Source organism: Thalassophryne amazonica, chromosome 23, assembly GCF_902500255.1.
Source record: "Thalassophryne amazonica chromosome 23, fThaAma1.1, whole genome shotgun sequence".
NCBI lineage: Eukaryota > Metazoa > Chordata > Actinopteri > Batrachoidiformes > Batrachoididae > Thalassophryne > Thalassophryne amazonica.
In genome coordinates, this window is record NC_047125.1 from 32,938,758 (window position 1) to 32,953,969 (window position 15,212).

The window sequence follows — 15,212 nt, forward strand, 5'->3', positions numbered from 1 at the left end:
AGAAAAATGTCATCAGAATCAGTCAGTGAAATTTACCCGCTGTTGTGCATCCATCCGCGTATTTTCTCAGCCAGAGCTCAGTTATGTATGTGGTTGCTAGTCTTTATATCACTGCTGGGGGGCAGTGCCACACACTGGAGGACCGCAGAGTGGAAAGGTTTCAGACTGTTAGCCTAGCATCGCATGTAATCGAGCATCAATTTGATGTAAACTTCAAACTTCTCTACTTGTTTTGTCATTTTCTTGCAGTTCAAACTCGTCATCGTGCAGCGGCGGTAAAGAAAACCAGCTTTTTTGGACTTGCTGGAGAGACAACACGCTGTCGAGAGCTGGTGACGATGCACAACATCCTGCCAAAACGCCAGACACCACGCAGATGGACAGCGGCTCAGCAGGAGGAACCCGGCCTTTAGTCTCCACCCTCGTCCTTTGGTTGTAGAGGTAAATATTTAAGGGGACTCGCTTGGTGCCCACCTTCAGTTACACATCTCACGACTCCTTATTTTCATCTTACATGTTAAAATCCTTGTTGCCTGGTGGATTCTCCCATAGTGAATTAGTGACTAAATACAGGACGGACACAGGTATCTCTTCTTCAATCATAGTCTGCAGACAGAGAGCTCAGGTTCCTCTCTGTGGTTTCACTCATTAGAGAAACCTAATCAGACTTCTTTAATTCAAGAGAAGGCGGAGGAGGAGACGGCACAGAGGAGAGACGTCCCGTCTTTAAATCCCTTTCTTATTAATGCTGAGTGACACCTGATCTCCCTCCACGCCTCCTCTGATCACCTCCTCCTGCTGTATCACCACCCAGAGCACCATTGTGTCGTATCTCATGATGTAACTCGAACAACGCCGGATCGCGCTCAACCAAAGCAGTTTACAGCGAGCCAATAAGAAAGCCAGAGCAACACAATGTGACAACCAGGAGACGTTTCCCAAGATAGAAATTAAACGTGCACATTGACACACTTCATGCACGTATTGCAACAGTCTAAAAAGACTGCATTTTTAAAATAGGATAGAATACAATATCATTATTAATATTCTTATAATACAGTGGGGTTTTGAGAAAAACACAAATGTTTGCATTTGTTGTTTACTGAGAGAAGGATTCTGTAAAGGATTAAAGTTTTGCATAGGAATGACAAGACTTACGGATTTGGATTTTGTTGCTGTTCATACTGAACACTGTTGCGCTGACAGGCCATAGTAAAGAAAATGCTGACCACGATTATTTTTATCAAGAGGTCTGGAGGTGCACAAGGAAGAAAAGAGCACCAGAGAAGCATGTAAGAACTGATCAGTACACGTATTCTGTGATATCCCGAGTACATGAAGTACCAGGCAGTATTCTGGTTAGAGTACATCTGCACCCAGAGTCCTGCTTTAAACTGTTGTCTTTTTGATCTGCTTGTGGGTCTGTTGACATTTAAGATTAAAAGCCACTTGTACACCTGCATCAAGCTTTTTGCTGATGATGTTGTGTTGTGCAACACCAGAAGGGATGCAGGAGGAAGGAAGCTGGAAGAATGAGAAGAGCTTTGAAAGACAGGTGATTATAGATTATTCAGAAAAAAAGAATACTTTAGGTTTAATGATGATTCTGAACTTAGCTTGAAGTAAAAGAAAAAACTGCATAGGTTTAAGTAGCTAGTATCAGTGGGAGGTGCGGATGTGGACACACACACACACACACACACACACAAAAATCACCCTGATTGGAAGAAGTAGGACATGGTTTCAGGTGTGTTGTGGAAATGAAAGATGAAAACAAGTGTTAAAAGTCAGTGGGAACACCTACAGTGATGTATGAAGGTGAGACGTGGGCAGCAGAGGGAGTGCAGAAGAAGAAACTGGATGCAGAGTGCAAAAACTGACAGTGTAGAAGAAAGTGCAGGAAGGAGTGATGAAACTGGAAATAAGAGGAAGAGGAAAAGGGGACGGCTGCATGGATAAAGGAAGATTTTAAGGAATGAGAAGAGTGACGAGTGGGCGGAACATTTGTCAGACACATCGACTCCACATAAAAATGGGAAAAGCTTCAGAGAACCATGAGGCTGTGCACGCGGTGTGCGCGTGCGCGGTGCACACTGTGCACGCGGTGCAAGACAAGATTCTACAAATGCAAAGTGAAGTTTTGCCTCCAGACCATCTTGTTCTGAGTCCTGCAGCTTCTGCATAATCATGACATTTTTCATCAAGTTGACATATTTTCAAGTTGCACAGATGCATCTTTGAATTGAAGCAGTGAGTCCCACTCTTCTTCCCTCAAGCCCCTCTTTGAAAGCCAAAAAAAAGCCCCTCCCCCAATAGGCATGTTTAATTTTTAATAAGCCTTTCATAATATCGAGGACACCAGGAAAAGAAATGAAAGTTGAAGTTACTGAAGTAACTTTAAGATCATTTACTGTGTTTGACAAGTTTACTGTTTACTCAAAGTAACAGCTTTTAGTACACAAAATATATCATTTTCTGTCAACCTGGGGTTGGAGGGCACTGCAGCTCCATTGTTTATTGTCAGGATCAGACTTGGCGTGGCACAGAAGGTGGATGGACGCAAATGAAAAACTCACAGGGACTGGTGTGATAGTAAAAAGGCTTTATCTCAAAAAGGCAGGCAGGGATTCGGTACACAAGTAGACAGTCAGAGAGGCGGCGGTACAGGCTGGCAACAGGCTAAGGCGAGGTCAAAAAACATGCACTGGTCAAAACACAAGGCAGCAATGGTCATGGGCTGAGGCGAGAGCAAGGTCAAAGGCAGAACATGGTCAAAAACACTGCAGAGCAAAACAGAGCCAGACAAAGGCCTGGGACGTGAACTAGAAAGCACAAACGAACTGGCAGGGAGAGGAGAAAGTGAGGGGTTTAAATAACAGGTGCAGTAATTAGGAAAACAAGACACAGGTGTCAGAGAAAGTGCTGGAAGGGGCGTGGTCAGACAAGACAGAGGTGAGGCAGGAGTAGAGTGACAGGTGGGCGTGACTAAAAGAAACAGACTCAGTGACTGAAAATCAAACCCCAACCAACTGTGATAAAAACTGAAAAACCTAACGCAGAAAAGAAGACAAGAAAAGAGTGCAGAGACCACACTAGAACGGACCACACTAGAACGGGACCAACAAGTGGCAACAGTAACACAGAAAATACAACTAATGACTACCCAGAAAATAAAGGATAAACAGAGCATAAAACCAATGACAAAAGTAATATGCACAGAAAAGAGATACTCAGAACAAAACCAAAACAAGACTTAAAAAGTGACCAATGGCCAAATATATATAACCAGGGACTGAAATCATGATAAACAGAAAATTAAAGACACACATGAGTCCAGATAATAACAAGAGCCCGGAACGGGCTGAATCATGACAGTTTATATGTTTGCTTCTCGCCTCTCAGTATCACAGGATATTGATTCTGTCACTCTGTCTGTCCCCTCCCACTGGGTCGGCGGCGCTCTGTGCTCTGTGGCGCTGCCGTTGCTCCAGGCCCCTCTTTAGGTCTGTGGGGGCCCCACCTGCAGTTTTAGGGCAATGTGACACATACTCAACTGGTCACACTGGAGCCTGTCCCAGTAGTTGGGGTTGACCATCATCCACATACCAGGTTTGGTGGAAATCAGCAACATGACGTGCAAGGAGACAAGCAGACCTTGACTCCAGTAATTGACCTTTGCCAAATTTGACCTTGCTGGGTCATTCTGGAGCCGACACCTCCATATGTGTGGTGCAAATCATAACAAAAATCCAAAATTTTTATCCTTGACCTGTGTAATTCCAGAACCTACCTACACACGTGAATAAATAAATAAATAATGATTTTGACCTTTGACCTAATGACCTTGATTGACCTTTGCCAAAACAACCCCCTTAAGGCTGATTCTGGGGTTGACCATCATCCACATATCAGGTTTGGTGGAAATCGAACAAAGTTATCTGGGTGGACAACAACAAGAAAGACGAAACAATATTTTGACCTTTGACCCCAATGACCCCAGTTCTGGTGTCAGCCTACATGCACACAGCAAATTTGGTGGAAACAGACCTACGCAGCTCGGAGGAGTCGTGAGACACACCAACATTTGTTAACTTATTGTAAGAGTGTGATGATTTCATTCATTCATTCATACATTTACTTACTCCGAGTAAGGGTCACGGGGGGGCAGAGCCTATTACAGCATGACAACTTCAGCTGCTGCTGCTGGCTATCAATGGTTTCTCATGTATCAAGCTAAAATTCTCAGCAATTTTTTGTTTTATTCCTGCTTGATATATATATATATATATATATATATATATATATATATATATATATATATATATATATATATATATATATATATATATATATATATATACAATTGTTTGTTGACTATATTGCTGCCTGTCTGTCTGTCTGTCTGTCTGTCTGGGTGGTGAATGAGGCACTTGGATTTAATTCAATGGACATTGACGTTGAATCACACTGGTTTTGTTTGTTTGTTTGTTTGTTTGTTTGCTGCTTCCTTCAGTCCTCTCTGGCTGTAATGCAGTGAATCAAAGTGTTCGTGCTCCTGTGAAATAAAGACTAAAACTGGCCGACTGGATGAGTCGGCCGGGTGAAAAGAGGTCATGAATGAATAATGATTTCTCCTCCCTCAACATCTGTCAATGTGCCCTAAAGCAAAGCACTTCATGGCTGAGGCTGTTTTGGCGAGTGGTCTGAATGCGATGCGATGTGCGAGCGCGCTGCAGCGACACTGAGAGCGACACGACGTGGCTGAGCGTGTTTCTGTAGGTGCTGAAGCAGCACAGTTCCAGCTGCTCACGTGTTTTAGAGGATAAACCAGAGCCAGTACGAGGCGACACGAGGTCAGCCGTCATCTCCTCATCAAAATCAGGATTTGGGAAATATGTCGTGATGTTACATCTGTATCTCGTCTCAAGAGACACTTAATTTTCTTCCTCGTCTTCTTGACTTTGAATAAGGATAGCGGTTTCTACCTTTTCAATAAGAATGAATGGTTATAAGGGCCCTATCTGCCACCATGTGCAGCGCATGTGTTAGTCAAAGTGTGGAACCAATGTTTTTGTCATCATCATGCTCAGAGGAGAGCTGACTTGCACTTTTCTGTGCCGCATCCACCACACTGCATCACCAGAACTGCCTTGGGGCAGGGGCGTAGGTTTGCATATGGACCATAGGGACAAGTCACAACCATTATTTTGGGATGGCAAAATAGTCCCTACCAATATTTAGCATTTTTGTTTATATAACAAAATCATTCACTATTTTTTTGCGAACTCGATACTATAATTTTAGTCGTCACGTTTTGTGTTTTCGACGTGCCAGAATGACAGGGTTACCCATGTTGCAATTTCATTGGCTCACGTTCTTCTCACATGGACGTAAACAAAGCGCATCTCGTGGCAGGCAGTGCTTCATTTGTAAAGTGGGAGGTCCCAGAGCACAGAGGATGGGTGGCTCCGGTGCAGTGTTGCCAGATGTACGATAATTATCGTATTTGTACGATAGTTTTGCCCTCTGTACGATGTACGATCAATAATGGGAAAAAATCCAAAATGTACGATAATTTCAGTTGGTTGCCAAAACACGCATCTCTCTCTGACACCCAAGAATCATTTTGCAGGCGTTGCACTCAGGCGGCATCAAAGTCACAACACACACAGCTTTGGCCGCCCGGGACAGCGTCATTTGAAAGCCCGCCCCCTCCCCATACAAAGTAATGAGTTCCATCCAATCTGTGCAGGACAGGAAGATTCCCCAACCAACATCTTTTTTTTTTTTTAAACTTTATTTCAACAAATGCAACAACAAACGAACAAAACACAAGAGCAAAGAGATATACAAGAAAAATAAAAAAAGTTCAAGTTCCTTATGGAGGTGTCAACATTTTTTCTGTGTTCAACAAAATCTGCACAAGTGGCATCGGATGACGACAGCGACCTCGAGGTTGAATTCGACTCTTTCTAGTCTGGTAATTAACACGTTTGTGTCCCTTCACAGAAAAAAAAAATCTTTCTAGTAGTGCGTTCTAGTTTCCCCATTACTATAATTACTGTTTAAAAATGTGACATAAAATTCTTTGGAAATTAAAAAAAAACAAAACACTAAAATAGCTACGTTGTATGTGTTTTGTTTGTGTACGATCATTTCTCCCAAAATACGATAATTTTGAGGTTTTGGTACGATACTTTCATATTTCATATCTGGCAACACTGCTCCGGTGCAGAAAAACAAGAAGGGCGGGGTGGAGGGCTTGCGAACAATGCTGTGCGCCACACTTACAATAAACTGCACACCCACACACACCTTCACAAATGACACTAACATCCTGCCTTTTCCTCAGAAATTACTACATTTATGTTTGCTGTCTGTCTCTGTACTTTTTTGTCAGTTTTGCGCTCTTTTCTCTCTTTACTTTTGCCTCGTTTCAAAAGTCACCGAACGCACTTTACCGTAATATATGCAACATATAGCACACTGTTGGAAAGCACGGGTTCTTGGCTTGCTGTCAGTGTTAAATTTTTCAGAGTGAGGGCTTACATGAGAACTTACGGTAATGAGAATCAGCGGCGCATTAGTGTGAAACGTCCGTGTTTTTCCTCTGCGTTATGACATCACAGGCTTCGTTTACCGTAATACACCATATATATCATTGGAAATCCCCTTTTTTTTTTTATTAGGTTGCCAGATACCTACAACTGCATTATTGATGAAGAGAATAGATTATACATCTTGGTTGCAAATTTTTTTTTTCTTAGCTCCACAAGTATTTTTTTGTTGTCTTGTTCTCTCAGGTGTAGGCCTATAGAATAGATTCGTGATTTTGGGTGCAATTTTGTTATTTAAGCTATTTGTTTGTTTGCCTACACACTTAATAATGTAAATAAAGTGTTAAATTATTCAGCATTATGTCGTCATATGTTATGTATTATGCTGTACTTGTGCGTCTAATGGTATGAGTGGGTTAGGGGGTGGTGGTGGTGGGCAGGGGGGCCGGGAGGGGTGGTATTGTCCCTACCAAAGCTGAGACCAAACCTACGCCCTTGCTTGGGGTCTCCGTGGCAACCACCCAATGCCTCCGTCGTGTAAATAGTGAGTAGAATTGCGCTCATGTGCACCCATTGGCATGTTGGGCTTAAGTGAGGTGTGGCCAGGTGCAGTGCTTGTGGATTACTATCATACAGACCAACGAGGCAAAAAGTGATTGCACCACATACCACCAAAATCCTGGTCTAAAGTCAACCAGACAGTTGTTTTGGTATTTATATGATATATCACAATGATAAATGTTAGAAAACCCAGAATTTTTCCCCTTCATCTAAGACCACAAAACAAACCATTTCATGCCATTTTGAGATCTTCTGAATCATTCCACCAAAGTAAACTTGTACTTCCAGCAAATGTTGAAATGTCAAAAGCTGATCCACAGCGTGATCTTTCAGTTTGAGACCATGATTATTTAAGTCACTGAAACACTCTCATTCAAAGCTTCTTCTTCTTGTTTCACAGCGGATCACGGAACTTCATTCAGTATACAGGAGCAGCTTGTCACATGTGTAGATGGTGTCATCTTGTGTCTATAATGCTCTATTTTTGCACACATATATATATATATATATATATATATATATATACACACACGAGGGCTGTCAATAAAGTATAGGTCCTTTTTATTTTTTTCAAAAACTATATGGATTTCATTCATATGTTTTTACGTCAGACATGCTTGAACCCTCGTGTGCATGCGTGAGTTTTTCCACGCCTGTCGGTGACGTCATTCGCCTGTGAGCACTCCTTGTGGGAGGAGTCGTCCAGCCCCTCGTCGGAATTCCTTTGTCTGAGAAGTTGCTGAGAGACTGCCGCTTTGTTTGATCAAAATTTTTTCTAAACCTGTGAGGCACATCGAAGTGGACACGGTTCGAAAAATTAAGCTGGTTTTCGGTGAAAATTTTAACGGCTGATGAGAGATTTTGAGGTGATACTGTTGCTTTAAGGACTTCCCACGGTGCGAGATGTCGTGCAGCGCTCTCAGGCGCCGTCGTCAGCCTGTTTCAAGCTGAAAACCTCCACATTTCACGCTCTATTGATCCAGGACGTCGTGAGAGAACAGTTTCAGAAGAAGTCGGTTTCAGCATTTTATCCGGATATTCCACTGTTAAAGGAGATTTTTTAATGAAAGATGTGCGGACGGGTCCGCGCGTCGGGACGCAGGCGGCACAGGAAAAACACCTCCGTGTTGATAGCTATTTGTAAAATCCAGGCGGCTTTTGATGGCTTTCAGTGGAGTGAGTATCTGAGAAATTGTTTAACAGCTGGACATGTTCCAAGTTGTCCTTAAGGCTTCCAACGGAGGTGTTTTTCCTGTGGCGGAGCGTCGCAGCAGCTGTGAGCCGACGCTGCAATCCGTCCGCACGTCTTTCATTAAAAAAAATCTCCTTTAACAGTGGAATATCCAGATAAAATGCTGAAACCGACTTCTTCTGAAACTTCTCTGTTCTCTCACGACGTCCTGGATCAATAGAACCTGAAATGTGAAGGTTTTCAGCTTGAAACAGGCTGACGACGGCGCCTGAGAGCGCTGCGCGACATCCCGCTCCGTGGGAAGTCCTTAAAGCGACAGTATCACCTCAAAATCTCTCATCAGCTGTTAAAATTTTCACCGAAAACCAGCTTAATTTTTCAAACCGTGTCCACTTCGATGTGTCTCACAGGTTTAGAAAAAATTTTGATCAAACAAAGCGCCAATCTCTCAGCAACTTCTCAGACAAAGGAATTCCGACGAGAGGCTGGACGACTCCTCCCACAAGGAGTGCTCACAGGCGAATGACGTCACCGACAGGCGTGGAAAAACTCACGCATGCGCACGAGGGTTCAAGCATGTCTGACGTAAAAACATATGAATAAAATCCATATAGTTTTGAAAAAAATAAAAAGGACCTATACTTTATTGACAGACCTCGTATATATAAGTCCCTTTGCAAACTAGTGAAAACGCTGTGACTTATAGTTTAGAAAATAAACCTGCAATGGACTAGTGTCCCATCCATGTTGAGTTGTGGAGTCTCATCTGCTTCATGCTACAGAAATCAAAGATAAGGATTTACTTTACTCCCTTTGTTTATCTGAATTAGGCCGTGTGTCCATATCACTTTTTTCCGAGATGCAGCATCATTTTTCAATTGTTGTAAATAAAACGGAGTACATGCAACCAAAAAAAACAAACAAACAAACAAACAAACAAAAAAACACAGTACCCAGTATCTTACATGTTAAGATACTCAGCCCTCTGTTTTTTTGTTTTTTTTTGTGCAGTTGCATTAATGCACTTTTAGTTTAAAATCTCTGAACTTTTATGAAAGGTGCTGTGTTGTCACTACAGCACCTTGTCAAGGAACCGAGACGCAGCAAAATGTATTCTCACAGAAGAATTATTTCTGCACATTTCTCTCCGCAGTCAGCTGATTTAACACACAAAATCAAAAATAACAATAGACAATGAGAACTCATCTGACCATGCTGAGGGTGAGTACTTTTATCTTCAAACATTATAAGCTTGTCTTTAGTTTGTTTATTTTTGTCATAGAAACCTGTGCCATGAGCATATCTTGACTGTGAGGCGGAGCCTCTTGGATGAAACTTAACAACAGGACCATTCTCTCGCCACTGAACTCCCACGTTTTGTGGGTCATGCTCAGTCGTTTTGCATTCTTATGCTACTGAGATACCACAGAGACAGGTTTGGACTCCTTCCCACGTTCTATTGCTCTTGTAGTGTTTTAGCAGCGCAGGTCAAATGACACGAGGAGTTTCTGTCACCAAATACTGTCACTGTGAAGTGATGTTGGTGCTTTTGCATATACATGTCTCTCATTAGCATTGGAACATAATGAATGGGGCCATCTGTCCGCGGCGTGAGCCAAGAGAATAACAAAAGGTCTGTGAATGTGACATTACTTCTGCGAAAGGTAATGAAGTTATCATTCACTCCATTATTCCGGAGTGACAAAAGACAGGCCGTGCTACTCTCTCTTCCTGATGGTTCCCGGCAATTATTTGCTGAATAAATCCTTCTCTCTGTGTCTCTTTTCACCTCACCCTTTCACTCCTCACTTCTTTTTTCTTTCATCTCATTTCCCTCTGAACCTTCCTCTGGGTATCTTCTGCACTGGCTAAATCCCCCATCGCATATCTTCACCCTCGTTCCCCCGTCCACCTCATTCCACCTCCACCTGCCTCGGGTCCTCCTGTGCTCCCCCGGCTCCATCTTTCCTCACGTATCTCTTGCTCGCACCCCTCTGTCCCACCTCCTGTAGTCCCAGTGAAGCAGAGAGAGAAAGAGAGAGAGAGAAAGAGATGTCGCAGAAGAAGATATTCCTGGTCTTCATTGCCATCAGCACTGTCAGTCTTTTGTTGCACCATGGGGGCCACTTGAGCTGGTGAGTGACTGAAAAACATCTGCACTCATGCAAATATAGACATACACACACACACACACACACACACACACATATTATACTGCCGTCACTCCGTTACTAGTCCATATGGTGCTAATCACAACAGATGTGATGGGAGCAGCTTCTGTCTCACCCTTTTAAAGTCAAATTAAATGTATGTAGAGGGACTGAATTATCATAATGGACGTCAGATATGGAAACTTTGAACCAGTTGAAGGACCAATTATAAAAGTAGAGGTATTGCAGAAATCCAACAGCCTTTTTTCAAGGCTACGAGAACATTTCATACAGAGCAGACAGCTCGGTGTTTGATTCCCGGTCACACTGTCTGGATGAACCTTGTCCTTTCAGTTTCCGCTACATTTTCATTCAGTGATTTCAGTTGACTCAACTTTATGTTCACTTATCTCACCATCCTTCTGTTTTTGATGTCTTGATCTCACTGTGCTGCATTTTACAAATGAATAATAACATTTCGTCAATACATCACAACAGCGTCGTTAATGTTTTCATTCACAACATAAAACTTGCAGTTTTCTGCATCTTAAAAAGCTGCAGCCTTTGATTTGACAAACTAAACTGCATATCGTATGTGCACATTTATTGTTACTGTTATGTCACTATTATTACTGTATTTGTTGTAGAACTACATGTGGCACATCTTAAATTTAATTGCCAATAAGATCCAAAATCTGAAGGTCTCAATGAATGTTTCAAGAGCAAGTTGAAGTAACTGCAGTGGTTCAAGCAGATCTCAACCTTTCATAAAATGCCCAGATAGAATCAGGACAACTCTACTTTTTACTTCTGTTTCAAATTTATTTCAACCTACCTACACTAATTTTTCAAAAGTCAATCAACAATTCTTCATCAGAACCCTTTGGCATCATGAAATGCACGTATAATATACCAAATTGTTCCAAATATAACAACCCTGATTATAAGACAACCCCTCTTTTTAAAGACGTTTTTGGAAAAAGACTTTCTGAAGACCACTTCTTCATCTTTTTTTTTAGCTAAAGAAAGTGCTATAGTGCGTTTATCTGAAAACTATACTTATAAAAGCATATTTTATGGGCAGCCTCTCATTATTTTTTCAGCCATATCCTGACACACTACCACATTAAGGACCACATAGGCTGTTCTGACTGTTAGCTTTTTTTATAATCATCTTTTTGTGTCCACATCTTCGAACATTACATTCACACTGTATTCATTGGCTGCTTGAGAGTTGCTTGATGAGTTTGCTGCATTTATCACCATAAGCTTAAAATTAGCATCATAATGTCTCCTCAGTTGAACTTGAGTGTTGGTGTGTAGATTGTAAAAAGCACATTCCAAGTGCCTATACCAGCACCAAAGCACTCTGACAAATCATGACGATTGGAGCCATCCTAATCACAATGATTCATCATTTATTCAGCACCACTGCAAAATTTCTTTATTGAAAAGATTTGGAGAAGTTACTGTATCTCTGGAACAAATGGATTTCCAAGTAAATTATTGCATTTTCATCTTTCTTCAGGACCATGGAAGCCTTCCATCTAGGCTGCCCTGCCCTTCGTTCCCACCCTGCCCCAGGCCTGAAGCCTAAACACACCAATGTGGCCTTCCTGAAGACCCACAAAACAGCCAGCAGCACCATGCAGAACCTACTTTTCCGTTTTGCAGAACGCAACAACCTGACAGTGGCATTACCTGTGCAGGCTTGTGGCCACCAGTTCTGTTACCCACGCTCCTTCACCAGTCACTTTGTCCACTCACACACACTGCCACCAAACATCATCACCAGTCACATGCGCTTCAACAAAGTGGAGCTACAGCGCCTTATGCCCAATGACACAGTTTATATTACCATTCTGCGAGAGCCCAGCTCTATGTTTGAGTCCTTGTTCAGTTACTACAACCAGTATTGTCAGAGCTTTAAAAGGGTTCCCAATGGTTCCCTTGAGGCCTTCTTAGAGGAGCCTTGGCGCTTTTACCAACCAGATGAAAAGGACTCCATGTATGCACGAAACACCTTGACCTTTGACTTGGGTGGAGACAAAGATCACCCAGCAACAGATATTACATATGCACAAGCCTTTGTGGAGGAAGTGGAGCGAGTGTTCTCCTTAGTGATGATTGCTGAGTACTTTGATGAATCTCTAGTTCTTCTTCGCCATCTTCTCTCCTGGGATCTAGATGATATACTTTATGTTAAGCTCAACATGAGGACAGCAAACTCCAAGCAGAACCTGACGCCAGGACTTCCTGCAAAGATCCGTGCCTGGAACTCCCTTGATGCCCATCTCTATGACCACTTCAATGCCTCATTGTGGCGCAAGTTGGCAGCTCTGGGACCAGCATGTGTAGCTAGGGAGGTGCGTCTCCTTCGACAAGCCCAGGAGAGGTTGATGAGAAGCTGCTTTGGTGGACGATTGCCACTTCTCCGTTCAGCCACGCAGATCAAAAATAAAGATCTCCGTCCCTGGCAGCCTAGTGGAAAAGTTGACATTGTAGGATACGACCTCCCAGTAAATCTGAGCCATGGGTTCTCAAGTTTAGCCCAGCAACTCTGCCTCAAGCTTGTCATGCCAGAGGTCCAGTACACCAGGGTTCTCCTACATTCACAATCACTACGCTACCGTCGGGGCTACCAGTTCTGGGCACCGCAGCAGTCGCGTCCTATCCATCGGCACATACGCACAGCCGTGCCTCGGCATCCTCAAGTGCACCACAGCCATTCGCTGTTACCAGCACCAGTCCCTGGCTCAGGAACAGGGTCCACCTCCACCTCAAGGCCTGCTACAGGAACCCAGGTTAAGACCACAAGGTTGGAAGCCAAATCCTCACAGACCCAGGCTGCACAGACTGCTTAAGAAAGACTTGAGCATGAGTGCACAGAGTGCCCAAAAGACTGCTTTGTTATACACCTCCAGGATCAGAAGAAAATCTTGCTTTGTTTTCAGAGGTGTAGCAAACAAGCTGGAGTTATTCTTGAATCTGTGTCTCTCCTGTGCTTTCTAGGCATAGCTTCCTATTAAAACAGCAACAACAACAGTTGAGGATAAAGAGATAAATCTGGACTTAAACTTGAATGTCCTCCCTGTTCTGTGAAACAGAACCTGAGCTGGAAGATAAAAGGAGAAGAAATCCAAACTACTCTGCATCATCTCAGTTGCACATCTCTGCATGCCCAGCCACCGAGGATGGCAGAGAGTTTACTGTGAAAGTGGCTCTTTGAAGCAAATCTGTTATGTACGACCGGGACTCGGTAGGAAAGCGGTGATATCAGTCCTATTGTGAGGCACAGAGCGCGCTTTGTGTGTTTCACATTGGCATAGTATCACATTACTTTTGCTTTTCATTCTCTATAGCTCCTGCTCTTTTTCTCCCTCACTCTCTAACGTATGCTTCTTAAAGAACTTGAAAAAGACATAAAGCCTTTTTTTCCCGCCGCGCAAATGATCCCACTGCTGGATCATCTCATCGCTAAACTGACTGCACTTTGACTGGCCGACGCAAATTTTGTTTGTGGCAAAGTTCTTTCATGCGTGTGTTGAACTCTGGCTGGAACCTTGCGTGCCTTCATCGGCAATGCCACGTCTCTGATGCTGAGCCATGACAAATTATCGTCACGACGTCTACGTACTAAAACAGCTGGTCCAACCGCTTCGAAAGCTACTTGTGGTTGATACAACATGGCACCATGCAGTTAACGTGGGCCAAAATTGCACAAAGTGCATGCGGGAGGTTGTAAGGACATAAAGGCATCAACTGTCGAATGAGCCTCGTAAGAGCACAGAGAGACACCGAGTTCACATTCAGCTATTAATATAACAGCACAATGAATAACTCTTCTAAAAGCTCCAGAACCTGCGGCAATAAGAGAGAGCGGGAGAGAGAGCGCATCCAAGGGTTTAGCCTAAAGACTCTTACACAGAGGCTCTTTCACAGAAGGGTAGTGTCTCGTTAGCCTTTGCCCCCTCTGCCCCCCTCCATTAATGCTTACAGTCATCTTCTGGTCAGGCTTCGTGCAGAAGCCGACAATCCCATGTTGCTCCTCTTTGCCGATGATTGCATTTTCTCTTGTTGCATTGGTACTTTAAGTAGGACACGCTGTGGACATGACTGTTTTTTTGTCCAAAATCTCGGGTGTTATTGCAATAAGCTCTCCAGGCCTGTGTTCTGTGTGAAAGGCATGGATTTAATAACCTACAGTACCAGCAACTAAACCCCATCCAACACAGCGCTGCACGTGGCCACAGACAAAGCTGTAAAACAACACAGCGGGGTGAAGATTTGCAGCCTGTGGATCGCCGAGGAAGGAAACACGCCCATCTTTGAATATTTAATCATCTGCCCACTTGGAACTCCTTTGGCTCATGTTCTCTGGTTACACAGCAGTGCATTTTCATTAGGGACGCGCTGGGCCAAGTGACAAACCGCTCATCAAGTAAGAGTGATGAAGAACGCCTGAAGATGACAGTATAGATTAGAAGACAAAATAAGAGGCGCAGGTTTTATTCCAAGAATTGATTCGGCACCACCTTGGTGAAGGGCCAGAAATAACACTGGAAAAAGGAGTTGGGATTGGCTATGCTTCATTTAGCAATAAAAACACAATGAAGAAAAAATAAAGCGCGACTGTGCATTCACAGCTCAGCAGAACAAAGCACGTTTTTTATCGCTTCGTATATCATATGAAAAATTAAGCGTGATCTTTCGTGCATATTCCACGCATGCGCAATGCACATTTTGCATTTA

At 43.1% G+C, this 15,212-nt stretch overlaps 1 protein-coding gene and 1 long non-coding RNA gene across 3 annotated transcripts in view; both read left to right on the plus strand.

Annotated features, from left to right (window-relative positions):
• Positions 1-286, plus strand: part of LOC117504803 — a 32,438-nt gene extending 32,152 nt beyond the window's left edge. Inside the window, exon 2 of the long non-coding RNA XR_004558900.1 lies at positions 250-286. This is a non-coding gene — a long non-coding RNA (uncharacterized LOC117504803). The remainder of the gene's footprint in view (positions 1-249) is intronic.
• A 38-nt stretch (positions 287-324) lies between these two features.
• On the plus strand, positions 325-14,330 carry gal3st3 (galactose-3-O-sulfotransferase 3). Of its 2 annotated transcripts, XM_034164312.1 has the most exons (3): positions 325-441; positions 10,323-10,445; positions 11,989-14,330. In XM_034164312.1, exons 2-3 carry the CDS (start codon positions 10,363-10,365, stop codon positions 13,322-13,324), a joined length of 1,419 nt encoding a protein of 472 aa, XP_034020203.1. In that variant the 5' UTR covers positions 325-441; positions 10,323-10,362; the 3' UTR covers positions 13,325-14,330. The 2 variants fall into 2 exon arrangements, with proteins under 2 accessions (XP_034020203.1, XP_034020202.1); XM_034164311.1 differs by lacking the exon at positions 325-441 and having other exon boundaries at positions 9,666-10,445.
• The last annotated feature ends 882 nt before the right edge of the window (positions 14,331-15,212 follow it).